At 43.8% G+C, this 15,923-nt stretch overlaps 6 protein-coding genes across 6 annotated transcripts; 1 reads left to right on the top strand and 5 right to left on the bottom strand.

Annotated features, from left to right (window-relative positions):
- Positions 1 to 126: 126 nt before the first annotated feature.
- On the bottom strand, positions 127 to 1,192 carry TRUGW13939_08543 (uncharacterized protein; the record flags this gene model as incomplete). The annotated part of the gene is made up of 2 exons (XM_035491677.1): positions 127 to 1,073; positions 1,129 to 1,192. The coding sequence occupies 2 exons, from the start codon at positions 1,190 to 1,192 to the stop codon at positions 127 to 129; spliced, it is 1,011 nt and encodes a 336-aa protein (XP_035347570.1).
- Positions 1,193 to 1,637: 445 nt separating this feature from the next.
- TRUGW13939_08544 (uncharacterized protein) lies at positions 1,638 to 2,858 on the bottom strand (the record flags this gene model as incomplete). Its single annotated transcript, XM_035491678.1, has 1 exon — positions 1,638 to 2,858. The coding sequence occupies one exon, from the start codon at positions 2,856 to 2,858 to the stop codon at positions 1,638 to 1,640; it is 1,221 nt and encodes a 406-aa protein (XP_035347571.1).
- A 1,623-nt stretch (positions 2,859 to 4,481) lies between these two features.
- On the bottom strand, positions 4,482 to 5,690 carry TRUGW13939_08545 (uncharacterized protein; the record flags this gene model as incomplete). Its single annotated transcript, XM_035491679.1, has 1 exon — positions 4,482 to 5,690. The coding sequence occupies one exon, from the start codon at positions 5,688 to 5,690 to the stop codon at positions 4,482 to 4,484; it is 1,209 nt and encodes a 402-aa protein (XP_035347572.1).
- A 1,889-nt stretch (positions 5,691 to 7,579) lies between these two features.
- Positions 7,580 to 9,040, top strand: TRUGW13939_08546 (uncharacterized protein; the record flags this gene model as incomplete). Its single annotated transcript, XM_035491680.1, has 4 exons — positions 7,580 to 7,915; positions 7,988 to 8,253; positions 8,348 to 8,605; positions 8,677 to 9,040. The coding sequence occupies 4 exons, from the start codon at positions 7,580 to 7,582 to the stop codon at positions 9,038 to 9,040; spliced, it is 1,224 nt and encodes a 407-aa protein (XP_035347573.1).
- Positions 9,041 to 9,541: 501 nt separating this feature from the next.
- TRUGW13939_08547 (uncharacterized protein) lies at positions 9,542 to 9,937 on the bottom strand (the record flags this gene model as incomplete). The annotated part of the gene is made up of 1 exon (XM_035491681.1): positions 9,542 to 9,937. One exon carries the CDS (start codon positions 9,935 to 9,937, stop codon positions 9,542 to 9,544), a length of 396 nt encoding a protein of 131 aa, XP_035347574.1.
- A 497-nt stretch (positions 9,938 to 10,434) lies between these two features.
- TRUGW13939_08548 (uncharacterized protein) lies at positions 10,435 to 13,667 on the bottom strand (the record flags this gene model as incomplete). The annotated part of the gene is made up of 5 exons (XM_035491682.1): positions 10,435 to 10,675; positions 11,140 to 11,530; positions 12,015 to 12,282; positions 12,346 to 12,680; positions 12,731 to 13,667. 5 exons carry the CDS (start codon positions 13,665 to 13,667, stop codon positions 10,435 to 10,437), a joined length of 2,172 nt encoding a protein of 723 aa, XP_035347575.1.
- Positions 13,668 to 15,923: the final 2,256 nt, after the last annotated feature.

The raw sequence follows: 15,923 nt of genomic DNA on the forward strand, positions 1-15,923 counted from the left end.
ATAACTTCATTTCTTGAGTAAGATCCTGGGATTTTCGCAGTGATCCATGAAGTTTAAAGCCCATACACCACCATTTTAGGAGACAAGAACTCCACCGAGAAAGGCTTGCCAAACTTCATTTGCTACTCAGTGCCAGTAATTATTTACAGCACCCTTTGTAATCCTCCATCCATTGTCGAGCGCTTCAACTATATCACTCGGAAGAGGATCCTTCTCCAGATCCGCAAGGTTTTGCCGAAGTTGCTGCAGGCTACTTGCACCAATAATCACAGCATCACCACGACTACCATCCAGCTGGGAATGGTGAACAATCCATCTCAAAGCAGATTCCGTCTCAGTCAAATTGTATTTCCTAGTCGATTCCCTGATGATGTCAAGAGCATCAAAGATAGTGTCATTCCAAAACCGGCGGCGATATTTACGGCCCTGGAAGGTCTTTGGATCGAATCGAGACATGGATTCGATGTTTGAGTCATGTGTATCGCGTTTGTATTTATCGGTGAGTTGACTACCAGCCAGTGGACTGAAGGCGTAAAATTTGATGCCGTAATGTCGTAGGCAAGGGAACAATTCCATCTCCACTGTGCGGTGAATAGCATTGTATACTCCCTGGTATACCGTTGGGCGAATCCATCCTTTGCTAATGCATAATTCGCTTATGTATGCCACTTCCCAGGCCATGTAATTGCTCAGGCCAAGTTGATTAAATTTACCTTCCTTGTGAAGCTCATTGCAAGTGCGAAGGGTATCTTCAAATGGAGTATCGCGATCTGGCCCGTGAAGATACCAAAGGTCAATTTTTTCTGTTTTCAACGCCTTGAGTGACTCTTCAAGATAGACACGAAGGTCACGGGCAGAGTGAGTAATCTTGCCTGTCCCGTCATGGATATTAGGGTACAGCTTTGTATCGACTCTTAGACCCCGACTCTGCCAGTCCAGATGTCCGAGATATTCTTCTGACGAACCCTGAGCATATACTCGAGCTGTGTCGACTACTTTGCCCCCATGACTTTGGAAAGTATCTAGCATTGCTGCAGCGTATTTGAGATCGTGAATTCTTGCTTGTTCCACACCTGGAGATAATTTCTTAGCGTAGCTGTTGAAGGATGAAATGGACTGATTGCAAACCTGTTCTGCCAAAGGTCATCGCACCAAAGACGATGTCAATTTTCTTTTTCTGTTCGGATCCCATGGTGTTGTTTGTGGAAAGGGATGTAACAAATTGTGGTAAGCAGAGTGGGGTGTCAGAAATTGCCGGTGGCCTCAAATACGCGAAAACAAAGAATGGAGGATGAGGGACTATTATAGCGAGGTATTCGGCCAGCGGGGTAAATAAGCATGGACTTCCCCTCAACTGATGGTGCACTTAGGTCTTTTTACCCCATAAATCACCCTTAAAAATCTGGCTGCGTCTCATTTCGCTGACTATATTTCACATCTCGGAATCGACATGTAATTAGAAGCCTATAATCCGAAACTAAAATGAAAAAAGACCCATATTCAGTGCGCATAATGATTAGGCCGCCGGATGCTATGAAATAATAATCATCCGAAGTATCTCAACTATCCACTTGCTCTAGAAAATATATGAATTGAATGATATTAAACTACCCAACCTAAAAGCCACAATGTTCGTATCAGGCAAAACTAGACATATAAATATCTCTCAGTTCGAACGGATGCTCAGTAGGACGAGGCAAAGTGTTCTTGACAGACTGATTAACAACAACAACAATAAGGGTACTCTCCTGTGCCCACTCACACGCCTGAATTAGACCTTCAGACGTATCTACGAAGAATTTCTGCTTGTAGGGTAAACTGCCAGCGAGTGAGAGAAGATTCTCAGTAGAGATGGGGATTGGTTGATTTCCCGTAGAGCAGTGAATCTGGTTGTGAATAACAACATGGATCAAGCTAGGGGGTGCGTGGGCTGCGAGGACGGCGACATTGCTAACATGCATCAAAAATGAACCATCACCTTCGATGCAAACTACCCGTCCCTTAGAATGACCTATCTGAACTCCATAGGCCAGAGGATATGTGTGCCCCATGGCGCCAATGGACAAGAAGTTCTGAGATAGGTCTTTACCATTCTCTTTGCGAACCATGTAGATCTCGCGGCTATTGCCACCAACAGAGGACACTGTCACGTCCTTTTCGTAAAGCTGCTTGAGAACAGCACGAATAGCGTATTCGCGTGACAATGGAAGCTCTCCTTCGGCTGATCGCCACTCCTCAGCTCGCAAAGGACCTCTGTATTTCTTAGAAGTGATCACATTGGCATTGCCATTGATTGCTCCATCTGTGCCATCCGTTGGCGTTTTATCAGGAACATAGGGCCCGAATCTATGGTTTGGCACAACCAGTGCTACGGGTGTATTACCTTCCTTGGCGACTCTGCTGAGTCTTGCGATGGTTTCAACAAGTTCAGGAAGGGTACTTGGCATCACCTCATGAGGGAAGCCGTTTAGAGCGAGGGTGCTGGGGGTAATGGGACCAGCTAGGACATGCTCAGGCTCGTCATGCTCTCCAGGCCGGCCTCTCCATCCTACTATCAGTAGCAATGGGATACCAAAGACCTCTTTCGCAGCCAGAGACTGGAGAGGGTTTAGGGAATTTGCAAGACCGGAGTTCTGCATATATGCCACTGCAAGCTTCCCGGTTGAGAGATAATACCCTGCAGCGAGTGCAACAGCAGCTCCTTCACTGGCGGTAACTATATGCTCCGGAACGTTCTTGGTTGCATACAGGTAGCTTAAGAGCCCTTTCAGACAGGAGTCTGGTACTCCAAATGCATGGGTGATACCATTTCCAACAAGGGCCTGTTCATAGAACAGACGTGGGTCGATTGTAGCCATGTTGATGTATGGAAATGTGTAGACAATTGAAAATATCAAGAAGGAAAATATGTAGTAGTGGCTGTTTTGGAAATATTCAATATGCTATACTATTCTGAGGGGTCAAGTCTGTAAACCTTCAGGGCCTAATAAGTAATAGCAATCCAGTTCATTTTTAATCTAGAGTCTCTTACAGCGCAAATGACGGGACATGTTTGTTGTGACCATACACCGGCGGGGGCAAGATTGCTGCTCTAAACCCGGACCTTGGTCCTCGACAGTGACTTGGAATTCTAAAAATACATTGCAAAAGAATCGACTCTGAATCCAGTCACCGAGTAATCAAAGACCATGCATGATAGCATTATAGGTCAAAGAGGTTGCATTGTAAACCATGCATGCTGCCCAACATAGTTCACGAAATGATGCCCAATTTTGCAACCCTGGGGAGGCATCGAATGGCAGCCTCGTAGAGCTGCCGCGTAATCGGTCCATGCCTGATAGCAAAGTAGTATCCATGGTGGACATTTGGTCATTGTCGTGATCAACGTTTGCGCCGGGATTAACCCGCCTAAGTGACTCTTCGTTGCATTGGATCGGTTTCGGGAGAATGTTGACCGACCTCAAGGATGCGGCATTGATATGGAAGCCAATCAAAGCTATACCCTACCAAAAGTATGCACCACAACATCGGTGAACTTAGTGGCCAGTGACCAGTTTCCATGTTCGGAACAACGGGACTAGGTATAACTCGCTAATTGGCTAGAGTTATCAACAAATACAGCTGTGGCAATGATAACACAACCTGCATGAGTGCATGATGGAAGTTGAAATTCGTCACGCGAGCCATTTCCTGTTTTGGTGTTTGCCTTGTCGGAGTGGGGATTGAGGCATCAGCTTTAGCGATCTTCCCCGGATATACTTTACCTGGTTGGAGGGTTGCTGTCCGTGCGGCTGACGTGAGACGGGAAGAGGCTAGGCCCTAAAGATTGCTTTGTTTCAAGCCAATTTATAAGCCTTTTAGTCCCACACGGGTGTTCCCGTCCAACAGTCTCAGCCCCAACCACATCCCTACAAAACAAAAGAAGCAATAGAGGATGACCCACAATCATACCAACTACTTCATCTCGAGCTTTTATTGAACAATACAACCTATATTTGTTGGTATTTATATTTGCTTTTTTTGTCACCATTTTTAGTCTTTCCGTTGTTATTTCTAGGTATTGAAAATGTAATACCGAGTACAGGAATTCCCCAATACATATCTCACCTAGACAGAGTACGGAGTACCTTTATCTAAATCGAGCGATCTCGGCATGACCATATTTAGCTCTAACTGAACGATCCTTAGGTCCCTCAATAGTTTTGCCAATTTTCTTTCTTTCTTTCTTTCTTTCTTTCTTTCTTGTTTTTTTTTGAGGCGATATTGCCCTGATCATCGCTGTCTAACCTGGCCTATTGGAGAGGAGGAAATATGCGGTTTTAGTTTCTCAGAGGGTTCTATTTGGATTAATATACATTCCCCTGTATTTTTATAAAATAGGAGATCTACGGCTATCCAAGTTGGCTCTTCATTTAGTTGTCGAGCATCATACCAAATTGCAGTCAAATAAAGAAAGACTCAAATTCAAATCTACCCACGTATCAGGAATTCTGTGACGAACCCACAAGTTCCGTCACCGGGGCGACTTGCTGACTATTGATCTTCAGCAACTCCTTCACTGAGATAATCCGTTTGTCCGCCTCACAGCCGGCCAGGTCTCCATCCAACAAATCGTTTACAGCTGCCTGGATGTTCTCAGAAGCAAGAGTCTCTGCAACAATTCTATACAGCCTTGCCTCTTTGGTCTCTTCACCCCAGTAACTTCGCTCTCGTAGCTTTCTTAGTAAACACCCGTAGTTCCGGGCCTGGATGCATGCAAGTGCCTCTTTATCGTCTATGAAAAGGTCCGGGTTTTGTGCAAGCACCTTGTCTGAAATGGGACCCACAGCAGTGATCTTGGCCCGCATCAAATGGTTGGCATAGATGATCACATTAGCTCCCGCTGCGTAGAGACTCTCCTTTGTGGTTGCCGAGTAAGAAGTAGGTACGACAACCAGTGTGGTATGAGGATCAAAAGCGCGGTATTTGTGCAAAAATTGAATAACTTCATCAGGAGACTTGCTCTTTGAATGGATCATGATAGCATCAACTCCCGCTGCGTAGTAGGTCTTTGCACGATGCAATGCATCTTCCATAGCCTTCTCACAGGACTCTTTTTCTTCAACTGGGTCAGATTTCGCGATTCGGCACGTAAAGGACTCAATACGGGCGGTGGTCAAAATGTCACGGCCTGTACTTGCTGCTTTGAAAGCACGAATGAGGCCAGCGAACTCATCCGGATCAGCTTGGCCTTGTGTGCCTGATGTGGCAGCAAGGGAGTTGACCTTTTGGCCAGGTGCTGTGAGGGCTTTGTCTTCAACAATAACCATTCCTATGCCGACAAGAGACAAGAGTGTCACTAGAGCAGGAATTTCACCAATGTTGCCACCGCTGTCGGCATCGAAGGCAGCGCAGAGGGGGCGGCCATTTGTTGTGCGCTTCAAGTCTCCATTAAGAGCAAGAAGTGATGCTCGCTGAAGAGGGGAGATGAGCTCAACATCCGGCACACCGAGATAGGTGGTCTGAGTGAGACCGCTATACCAGATACCATCAAACACTTGGCCATCTTTGCCGACACCGTTTCTGATAATCTCAGTAGAGAAACGATCATGCGTCTCGCACAGAAGGACTTTGTTGTTTTTCTTGGCGAGCAAAGAGCTCACAGATAAAGAAGATGGTTTTGGGACAGACTCCTCTTGGATAGAGCCCATTTTCGAAGATTTCAAAGATTCAAGAAATTGGCTTGGAAGGTTTGAGTAAGGTGACCGTCTACGTGAGAATGGAATCAAGGTTTGACTTTATATCGGATATCTCCGGCGGCGATTCAAAGTCCATATACTTGCTCGCTATTACATATATATGACCTCTCTCACCAATGTACCCTGCCCACCTCCATGATCACGCATCAAGGGGCGATTACTACCGTTTTTGTGATTTCGGTGTCATGTGCACTATTGCCCCATTCATCGTCTTGATAAGACCAGCTGCGTAAGTTCTTGGTGGACCGGGCTATTGGATATCACCTCCGAACCGTACAGAATGCTGTAAGCAGGAGGCTTCTAACACAACTATTCGAGGAAAGATATGCATGTTCCGGAAAATGTATCACAGGGGCGGCGTAATTCTTCGAACAGTGACAGGAACTATCCACGGCATGCAAGTAGGCAACCTCACCCATCCAACCCTCCTCCGAATTGCACCCGCACTGAATAGTAATACGATGTATTAGTATTTTAAGGAGTAATCAGGTTGCATCTCCTACTGCCTATTTAGGCCCTTAATCAGTGCTCTCGACGTGAACGTGGCCCGTGAAGAACCCTGCAAGTTCGGGATTGTGAAAGATTGGAAACCTGGATGATATTTGACATGGGCCGGGCACTTCATTGGGCAAATATGCAAAGCGCCACTGTGAGGTGCTACAAAGTTCCCTGTATGGAGAATTGAAGTCCTGCGAATGTGTTTCGAAAAATATTTTGGCAGGCAGACTGACGCTTGTAGAACTGTCTCTGCCCTACTGAGACTTGGAAGATTCCAACATTATGTAAAAATCACGGAATATCTAGTCAAGGAGTCTGTCTTGCGAGATGGATGTCGTTGTTTCTAGACTTTGGTGGCTTCCACCGTCCCACCTTATTGATAGAATTGACAATTATAGCTTCGTGAGCCTTTCTTACTTTCGATAGTATTCTTGCAGTTACTCTCCCCTAGGATTAGCGGCGTGGGTAAAAACCGTCTGGTAATACCGAAATACTCAATTACCACTCGTAATTTTCGTACACTCATCTATTGAATACTCAGAGTAAGGCGGAGTTCTGTGGCCCACATGAGTCACTAACTTAATACGGTAGGATGTCATGTTGCATGCTGTCGCAATACAGGGGTATGCATACTTAGGCTCAATAGGGAAATGTCCTTCACGTTATATCATGTCATATATATGTATATATTATATATGGAATTATTAGAAAAATATTTTTCAGTGTAGGAAGAGCACGTCATCCAAGCCGTCTGCTCTAGAACCGCATTTGGACCGGATCTCGTACTAAAGAGGAGGGGGGTGTAGTAGCATAGTACCAATCCTGCAGTCCGCCAGGGTTGCTTATCTTTTATTATCAAGTTTTCCTTTTAGTTCCGATAATCGGTTTGTAAATCTTTCTGTATTGGGACTGAAGAAGTAAGATTCGTTGACGATTATCACTCCGTATGAATCTATGTACGGGTTGTTTCGCGCGGAGTATGTGATACTTGAGGCTTGTATTGCATTTATAGCTGGGGGCTCGAATTCTCCGAAGTACATCCCTAGTCAATTGAAGTGAAATAATGTAATTACGTTAAATGTTGACAGTCCCGATTACCCGAGCAAGAAAGCGAGTACCGATCAAGTCAAAGAGGGGATAATCAATACCGGCTGGAACGGAGGGGTTGTTTGGCCCAAGTATAGCGACTCCACAGCCTCTCTTGCCGACTACATGAAGATCGAGTAAATGATCATTGCGGCCGAATCCTATCTTAGTTCAAGAACCATATCAAAGGTGATCTCATCTCTGCCCTCCCCGTTCCTAAAGTGCCATACATTGAGATAAACGATAAAAAAATCAATATGGGTTCTACGTTGGTTCAAAGCTCCACCGACTACTCTCATCTTCCGAAGACTGAGTTTCGTACCAATTTGGAAACGAAGCCGAAGTCTAAGGATTTCCCTGATGGCATCAAAACCACAGGACAACAGCCCCCTCTTTATGAAGAGATAAGGCCCTACGCAGATTTCCCAAAGGCCATAACAGGTCCTACCGCATGGACGAAAGACCAGTTCTCTGGGTCTCCCGAGAAAGAGACTCTGTGGAAACGTCCCTTCACAGAGCAGGAGTTGGAGGAGCTGAGCATTGCTGCGGATCTATACCTCGCAAGTGGTCGCTCTTTGACCGAAATGAGCAAGGTACAGATATACTACTACGAAATGGCCCTGAGAATACGGTTTGAAACAATGCTAAGGATATGTTTTCGCTAGGAACACTTTCCACTGCCTAAGCTAGGCACACATCTCGAGGAAGTTCGCGATGACCTAATCAACGCTCGAGGCTTTACCTTGTTCAAAGGCTTCCCTGTTCGAACATGGGGACTACAAAAGTCTGCTACAGCCTATATGGGTATGGGTGCACACTTCGGCCATGTTACGAGCCAGAATGGCAGAGGGCACATCTTAGGTCATGTCAAGGACCTAGGTGAAAATCCTGCTGATTTCCACAAAGTTCGACTTTACCGAACTACTGCTAGGTATGCTAAATTAAATCCCCCCCCATCACAATACACAATACTGACAGCTACCATCGATGATCTGAACCACCATACTAATATTTTGTTACTGTAGGCAAACCTTCCACGCTGATCCAGCCGATATCGTCGGGCTTCTCTGCCTGAATACTGCACTCGAGGGTGGTGAGAATGACGTTGTGTCGGGTCATCGTGTCTGGAATATCATGCAGGCCGAGCGTCCGGATATCGCTGAGCTGCTGACACGGCCCATCTGGTACTTTGACCGGAAAGGCGAAGTCAGCATAGGCCAGGAAGAGTATATCCGGTGTGCCATCTATTATATTGAAAGAGACAATGGCCGAGTCTACTCGAAGTAAGGCAGATCTTGGCATAGCATACCCATCTCAAACAGAAAAAAGATTAAAGAATAACAATTTTCTCCAGGTTCGATCCCAACTATGTCAGGTCGCTGAGTCGATTTTCGGACAAGGGGATTATTCCTCCACTTTCTCCAGAGCAAAAAGAAGCGATCGAATACTTCGACCAGCTATGCCTGCAGGAGTCGATTCGAAATGTTCTGGAGGTTGGGGATGTACATTTCATGACCAACAACCACCTTTTCCACTCGCGGACTAGCTATAAGGACCATCCATCGCCAGCCCCCCGTCGGCACCTTCTACGACTCTGGGTTTCTACACCCGAAAGCGAAGGTGGCTGGAAGCTGCCTTACCATGACAGCAATTGGAACAAGAGAGGCGGTATTCAAGTAGATGATCGCCCAGCGAAGGTGCTGTTCCATGCTGATTAGAAGGAAGATGAAGTCAACTCAGTTGTTTAACCTGAAGCCATTCATTAATACGTATAATATGATTATTTTTGACTGAATTGAAATCGAATTTGAGGTCGTAAAATCTGTTATTCATTATCTAGCTCCTTCCATAGTACATAACTGTAGGACAGAGATTTTATATAGTCTTCTGCTGGTCTGAAATGCGGAACTCTTCCTATCTTTATTATCGGTCAGTTGCCATTATCCAAATCTCTTTTGTCACCTTGCGTATTATGAAATTGGTTCGTGATATATTTTGATAATAATTCCCTTGGTATCTAGCGACTAGGACGTTAGAATTGTGACAAGATTCTGACGCTGTTTAGTCATCATTATAGGCTCAGCGTCTTTGTGGAACGTTTAGAGTTTACAAAACAGCCTTTTAGATATATACTTAAACAATCATTGGAAACTATCTCATTCTCCATAGAATGTGATTCCAACCGCTATTCTGCTGAAAACTAGATTTACTTGCATAAATTATACGTCGTGGGTAAGGGTCCTCTTATCGAACAATAATGGGCACCATGTAGAATGACTTCTCTGAATACGAGGCAAATGGGTTTCTGATATTCTCGGCCAAGAATATTTATTTGACTGATGAATGATTCTCCTATCGTGCAGGTAATGAACTGAAAGACGACAGATGCCTCGAATTTCATGACTCGTAAAGATCCTAAAAGCACTATCCCTTTTGAGAAGCGCGTCAGGCCTATCAAATTCAATCAGCTCACCATCCTTTAACACGGCGATGCGGTCAAAGTCAATAATGGTCTCTAAGCGGTGAGCAACAGCTAAAATCGTGCAGTCCGCAAAATCCTGTCTAATAACTCGTTGCATCAATGCGTCAGAAACAACGTCCACGTTGCTAGTCATTTCGTCGAGAATCACGATTTTGCTTTTGCGCAATAGGGCTCGTGCAAGACAAAAGAGCTGTCGTTGACCATGAGAAAAAAAAATTGGCATCAAGGGGGGCGTCGCATCTGCCTTTAACCTGAACAACATCCCAGAGCTCAACACGCCGAAGAGCCCGCTCAATATCTTCGAGACTATTGTTATTCGACGGATCAATATTGGCACGAACAGTTCCGTGTGTGAAAAAAGGCTCTTTTGGTATGGCGTTCAAAGCTGTACGTGTAACCTGTCGTGGGATGGATTAAATATCTATGCCGTCAATAAGAATCCGACTTCGTGACTCCAACTCGAGTAATCGAAATAGTGTAGCTAGAAGCGAGCTTTTGCCGCTGCCGCTGCGATCACATATCCCGATCTTTTGACCAGGCCGAACCGATAGACACAGGTTGCGAAGTACATATTCTTGGTCTTCTTTTGCCTCGTAATAGGCGTAAACATCCTGAAACTCGATCGCACCCTCAGATGGCCAGGAGCTCCCTTTCCTCGCCCGGCTTGTCATCGGAGGCGGTATTGGTAACGAAATCTCGAATTTGAGCGATAGCTCCAATCGATGTCTCAAGCTCGGCCCAATTCCGTAGAATCTGCGAAAGCGATTGGCTAAAGGTGATGATATTGAGAATGGCGAGACCAGCGTATCCAGTGCCAACCTCATTTCGCAATTTGACGACAAGAATCATCAGAATACCGCCGAGAACGGCGCTGGCAAATCAAGAGCTAACTCCAACGATCGCTGAATACAGAAAAGTAGATAAAATGGTTTCTGAGATGAGTCAAGCAGGCGCAGGTTCTGCTCTTCGAAAGCAGAAGCCCAGCCAAAGGCACGGATTGTAATAAGTCCCGAGAGACTCTCAAGAAACTGAGAAAAAAGTGGGGATTTGGCTTCAAGGTCTAGGAAGCGCATTTGACGTGATGTACGTAGGTAAAACTTCTGTAACGTCCACAAAAATAGGAAAAAGGGCAGTATCACAGCCGCGAAATATCGAGTAGATATACACATCAGAATAGCGGACATGAATCCACCTGAAAGCGAAAACACAAAGTCAAGGATAGAGTAAGGTAGATCATGATCGATTAAGGTCATGTCTTGACTAAACCTGAATGTAGTTGGTGGTCAGCGGATTCGGAGATCATTCAATAACAGATATTATCTCCAGTAGGTTTACCTGTTCATAGTGGTGCCGGTGTCAACTGATGGGAAAACTGACAAGGGAGCATGAATCACCGAACTTAGTAGGCGTTGGTGGAGATTTTCAGCACTTCGGGGAGCGAAGAACATGAAAAGATGGTGAGCTCCAATCACGAGAGCAAGGGCCGCCATAGTCGAAACCAACGCGTATACACCCAAGTAAAAGGAGTTGACAGCGCTGCCTTGTTTTTCCAATGAGCTCATCCAGATTTTGACTAATAACTCGCTCAGCTTGGGCACTATTCCTTCGAGGATGAAGAAAGTCATCCAAAAAGCACTTGATGCCCAATGCACAGACCCAAGATAGTATAAGTAAAGACCGAAATCTCCATTTTCTCGGGCTTGACTTTCCTTCCATAGCATCAATGCTGTTTTCTTGATTATTCATTATGTGCCATTCTCGGAGACTTCTGTCCCTGAGGATTTGGTAGATCTTTCTCATGGCCCTTATACTGTGTTTTCAGGAGGGTTAGATAGCCTCCATTGGTTTTAAGCTCATTTGAAGTGCCCTGCTCAGAAATAGAGCTATCGCTTTTCAGAGCAACAATATGATCCGCATAAGGAAGGCGATGTATAGCATGTGTAGTAAGTAGGACAGTCGTACCCAGTCGGCGAAACAACCCCGTTCTTGAAAACAGGCTTTTGCAGACATGTTCGTCAGTATTAGCGTCAAGGGACGATAAGATATCATCTAAGATAACCACATTTTTTCCCGAATAGATAGCACGGCCCAATGTTAGCCGTTGCTTTTGTCCCCCGGAAAGAGAGATTCCCGAAGATCCGACCTTTGTCGCTAGAATTGTAGGGCAAATGCAAGAAAGAAGGCAGACTGACTGAGGCATAGAAACTCACAGTGACCGTAAGGAAGATTTGCAACATCTTGATCCAGTCCACAGGGGCTGACAACCTCCTGATACCATGTTTCGAAGTAATTTTCACAGCCCAAGATATTGTCCCTAAATGACATGTTGCGGATCCATGGGGTTTGATCGACAAATGCTGCATCTCGATAACTCGTGTATAGAAGGCCTTTTGTTGATGGTGTTTCACCCAATATACCTTTCATGAGGGTACTCTTACCACAGGCAGTGGGGCCAATAATGAAAAGAAATTGACCTTTCTGAACAGTCAGGTTGACACTATGGACCGAAAAACCTGTATTTCTACCCCATGTAAAACTCACATCTCGAGCACTAATGACTGCTGACGCAGGCTTCTGCTTCAAATGAGTCAGGTCTGAGAGTTCGAATCCTCCTGATCTTGATTGAACCTCGGGTGTTTTCGCCGCAGAATCTTCCCAAATTATACGATGATCACACCTGCCGTCCGACTGAAGAAATTCTTGTATGCGATCGAAAGACCCTAAAGCAGTGTTCATAGCAGGGATGGCGCGGATGAACGTGTTAATGGGGGAAGCTAGCAACGAAATCAAGGACAAGGTCGTGTAAACCAAATCAAATGTCAACGAATGCCCTTTCTGCGGCATTTTTGTGAAAATGGCAAACGTCAGAGCTGGTGCTGAAAATTTGAGGCTGTTTGCTAAGAAGACGCGCAAACAAGCAACCTACGATAAAGTCTGGCATCTTGGAGTTCACTGATTCTAAGACCTTGGACGATATCAGCGAGCCAATCAGTGAAGCCAAGCATCTTAACGGATTTCATGGATCCTAGCATGGTGGCCGTGACGTCAACTCGTGTTTGAATCCCCTTCATCCATATCTTTTGGGCATGTGCCATGACTTTCGCCATACATACGATAGCAACAGTGGATATGAACACTAAGGCAGCTGGCATGAGCGCCGCAATGCCGAGTTGTTGGGTCAAGAGATAGATGACAATTGCTAGCGCAAGGGGAACTCCCCATAGATCATTTATTAATTGAAAACCAGTACAAATACTTTGGACATCACTGGACATCAGAGTCACCGCAACTGACTCATCGAGAGCTGTGACGCTGAGATTGACCGTTTTAGAATAGATCAGGCCGATCAGACTGCCACGGATGCTGGTCACGAAGCGAAAAGTCATATGGTAGAAAATTCCATTTGAAACTGCGACACCTAGGAGTACTATAAAGAAGGCGCCCGCAAGGCCCCAGCCAATGCTATTTGGCTGGTTCTCATCATTTGTAAAAGCGATAGTGCGTGTGAGTAACAAAGGCTGAGTATATCTAAAGCCCATCTGTAGTAAACGCGGAACGATACAAAAAAGTAACGGCTTCACATTAGCCTGTAGCACCGTCCAGAAAAGCGCTCTTTTTTTATCTCGCGTTGCAGCACTCCAAGCGTTCTTCATTCGCCGTCGGAGAACCGAGGAGGACATATCTCCGTCGATAGGATACAAATCGCAATTCCGGAGAACACGCCGGAATCCAGAAATCACGAGTTGGTTTAACCAGAAGAAAAAGGATTTGCTGTAAATGCCGCTTGTTTCTTCTGGCGCCAGTCCACGATACGGTTCTAAGAGCAATCCTCGCTTTTCGACTGCTTCAGCAGGTAGAACCATAACCTTCAAGCCTATCATGCTGGAAAATAAGCTAGCAATGGATGTTCTGTTCCAATGAAGGAACAGTGTTCGCACACGAGTAATGTCAAATATCAAAGTGAGAAGAATGTAGCTGTTGATAATAGACGATGGGCGAATAGAACGCGAATGCTCAAGCCGCGAAAGTACACATAGACCCAGACTAGCGATGAAAGCTAATGAAGACTCTGCAATCGTACTAGACGTGCGTAACGATGAATATATAATATGTAGCACTAATAGAGCCAGATGGATTGCAGCGAAAATGCCCAAGAAAATCGACTTGGTTTTGCGCAAAAATCCCTTAGAACGAAACCTTTAGCCGCTAGCGATAGAGACTTATCATCCGGTATGGGAGACTGAGCAAAAGAAGAGTCGATGGTAGCAAAGAAAGAATACTGTCTTCAAAAAGTGGTGTAAAGTCGAAGCCCATGGAAGTAGCAGGACCAAACGACTCCAAATTGGACTGAGTGACAGGCAGGCAAAAAAGAACCATTTGAAAAAGCCACGGGGAGCACAATTCCAGACATGTTGGAAAATTTCTGTGGAAGGCGAACTCGTAGAGAAGATGGTAAGAATAACAAGCGATTTCGGTCGGGATTATACAACCAATTTATGGACAGAGGGGGCTTCCCGTTTTATGCTGATTGTTAAACAATGGAAGAGATGACGTGATTAATCTGATACAGCAAAACCCCTTCAGAGGCAACCATTTATATAAGCAACTCCTCCCTACAAGCAACTTGACATGTATCAAAATTGAAATTCTATACAAATTTACTTAAAATCTCTTTATTAGCCTGTTGCTTATTTTTTTGACCTCTCTCTATATAAATTTGCTTATATAAAGATCAGCTAATTAATAATTTTTAGAATTTACTACTTATCTATGTATTTAAAATAATTTTATCTTTAACTACTCATATTTATAATAATATTTTTTATAAAAAAAAGTTCATTTTATAAGTCTAATACTAGCACGCTGTTCCACATTCGAAAACCATATTTAGATATCTAAGAATCGTTAATATTCGCGTACGCTTCTTATTCATCTAGATTACTCCTTGTTAAAAGACTGATCGTCTGTAACATCATAAAATAATAGGATTCTCATTGCTCCTCTGTAACAGGCTGTTGTAATAGCTCGATATAGCTCTTAGACTGCCGTGTAAAATACCTAAATCACGACACCCTCACCATATAGGTTAATCATGCGAAGCTTGAAGTCCACATCAATGGTAGCAATGAAGGATGGAGTGAAAAAATAGTCAGCGAATCTGATTCGTAACTCCCGAGTAAATTATATATAGAAGAGGATAGTCATGTACATGTAATTAGGAGAATCAAGATTCTTTGACACCCGTACAGATTAGCCCTAACCCATAGGAATAGATATTTAGCTTTTAATAGTAACTAATAATAAGAATTAGCGAAGTAATATATATAGTAAAAAAGAAGAATTGATAACAATATTTTTTCTAGATTTCTTTTATAGTATGGGTTCTATTCTAGACAGCACGGCATCTCTATTGTTTGAAAGGAATAAAGGCAAAGCTGCAAAACCTTTGATTTTGGTAATGGAAATTCTATCTATTGTAGATATGATAATACACTAAACCTTGTAGCCTCTATTGTAATAAATGAAAGGAGTTTATCTCGATGTTATGGAAATTTGGATAAAGAAGAATGATGTTTGAATCTGAAGGTCTTATTATATGGGATGGGACGAAGACTTTCTTGCTTCTTTCTGATCGCCTTCATTGGAAGTACACAACATATAATTGTCCATACATATGGAGGTGCGCGTCAAACGTCAAGGCAGTGGGGAAATTTTTAATGTATACACTAAAATATAATTTCTTTTTATATACATAAAATTCCGTGTTATTTCTATAGCATTATTATATATATTATAGATATTTAATAATATATTTATAAAATTAGATACTATACTTAATTTAAATACTTTAGTAGATTAATTATTTACTAGTAAACTAGTTAGAAATATTAATACTAAACTAAAATATTAATTTATCTACTAGGGCTTACTAGTAAGTTTCTCTACTGTCCTGACTTTTGACGCGCACCTCCGTAGAAGGGTGTAATTATCCCACTGACATTGATCAGTGTAGGAGAGATACGTGTTGTAAGTCGACAGAGGCAAAATTCCATATACTATAAAACATTTCCGGTACCTTTGTAAGGTAATCTATGTCGACTTAAGTGTAGTACAAGAGC

Source organism: Talaromyces rugulosus, chromosome IV, assembly GCF_013368755.1.
Source record: "Talaromyces rugulosus chromosome IV, complete sequence".
NCBI lineage: Eukaryota > Fungi > Ascomycota > Eurotiomycetes > Eurotiales > Trichocomaceae > Talaromyces > Talaromyces rugulosus.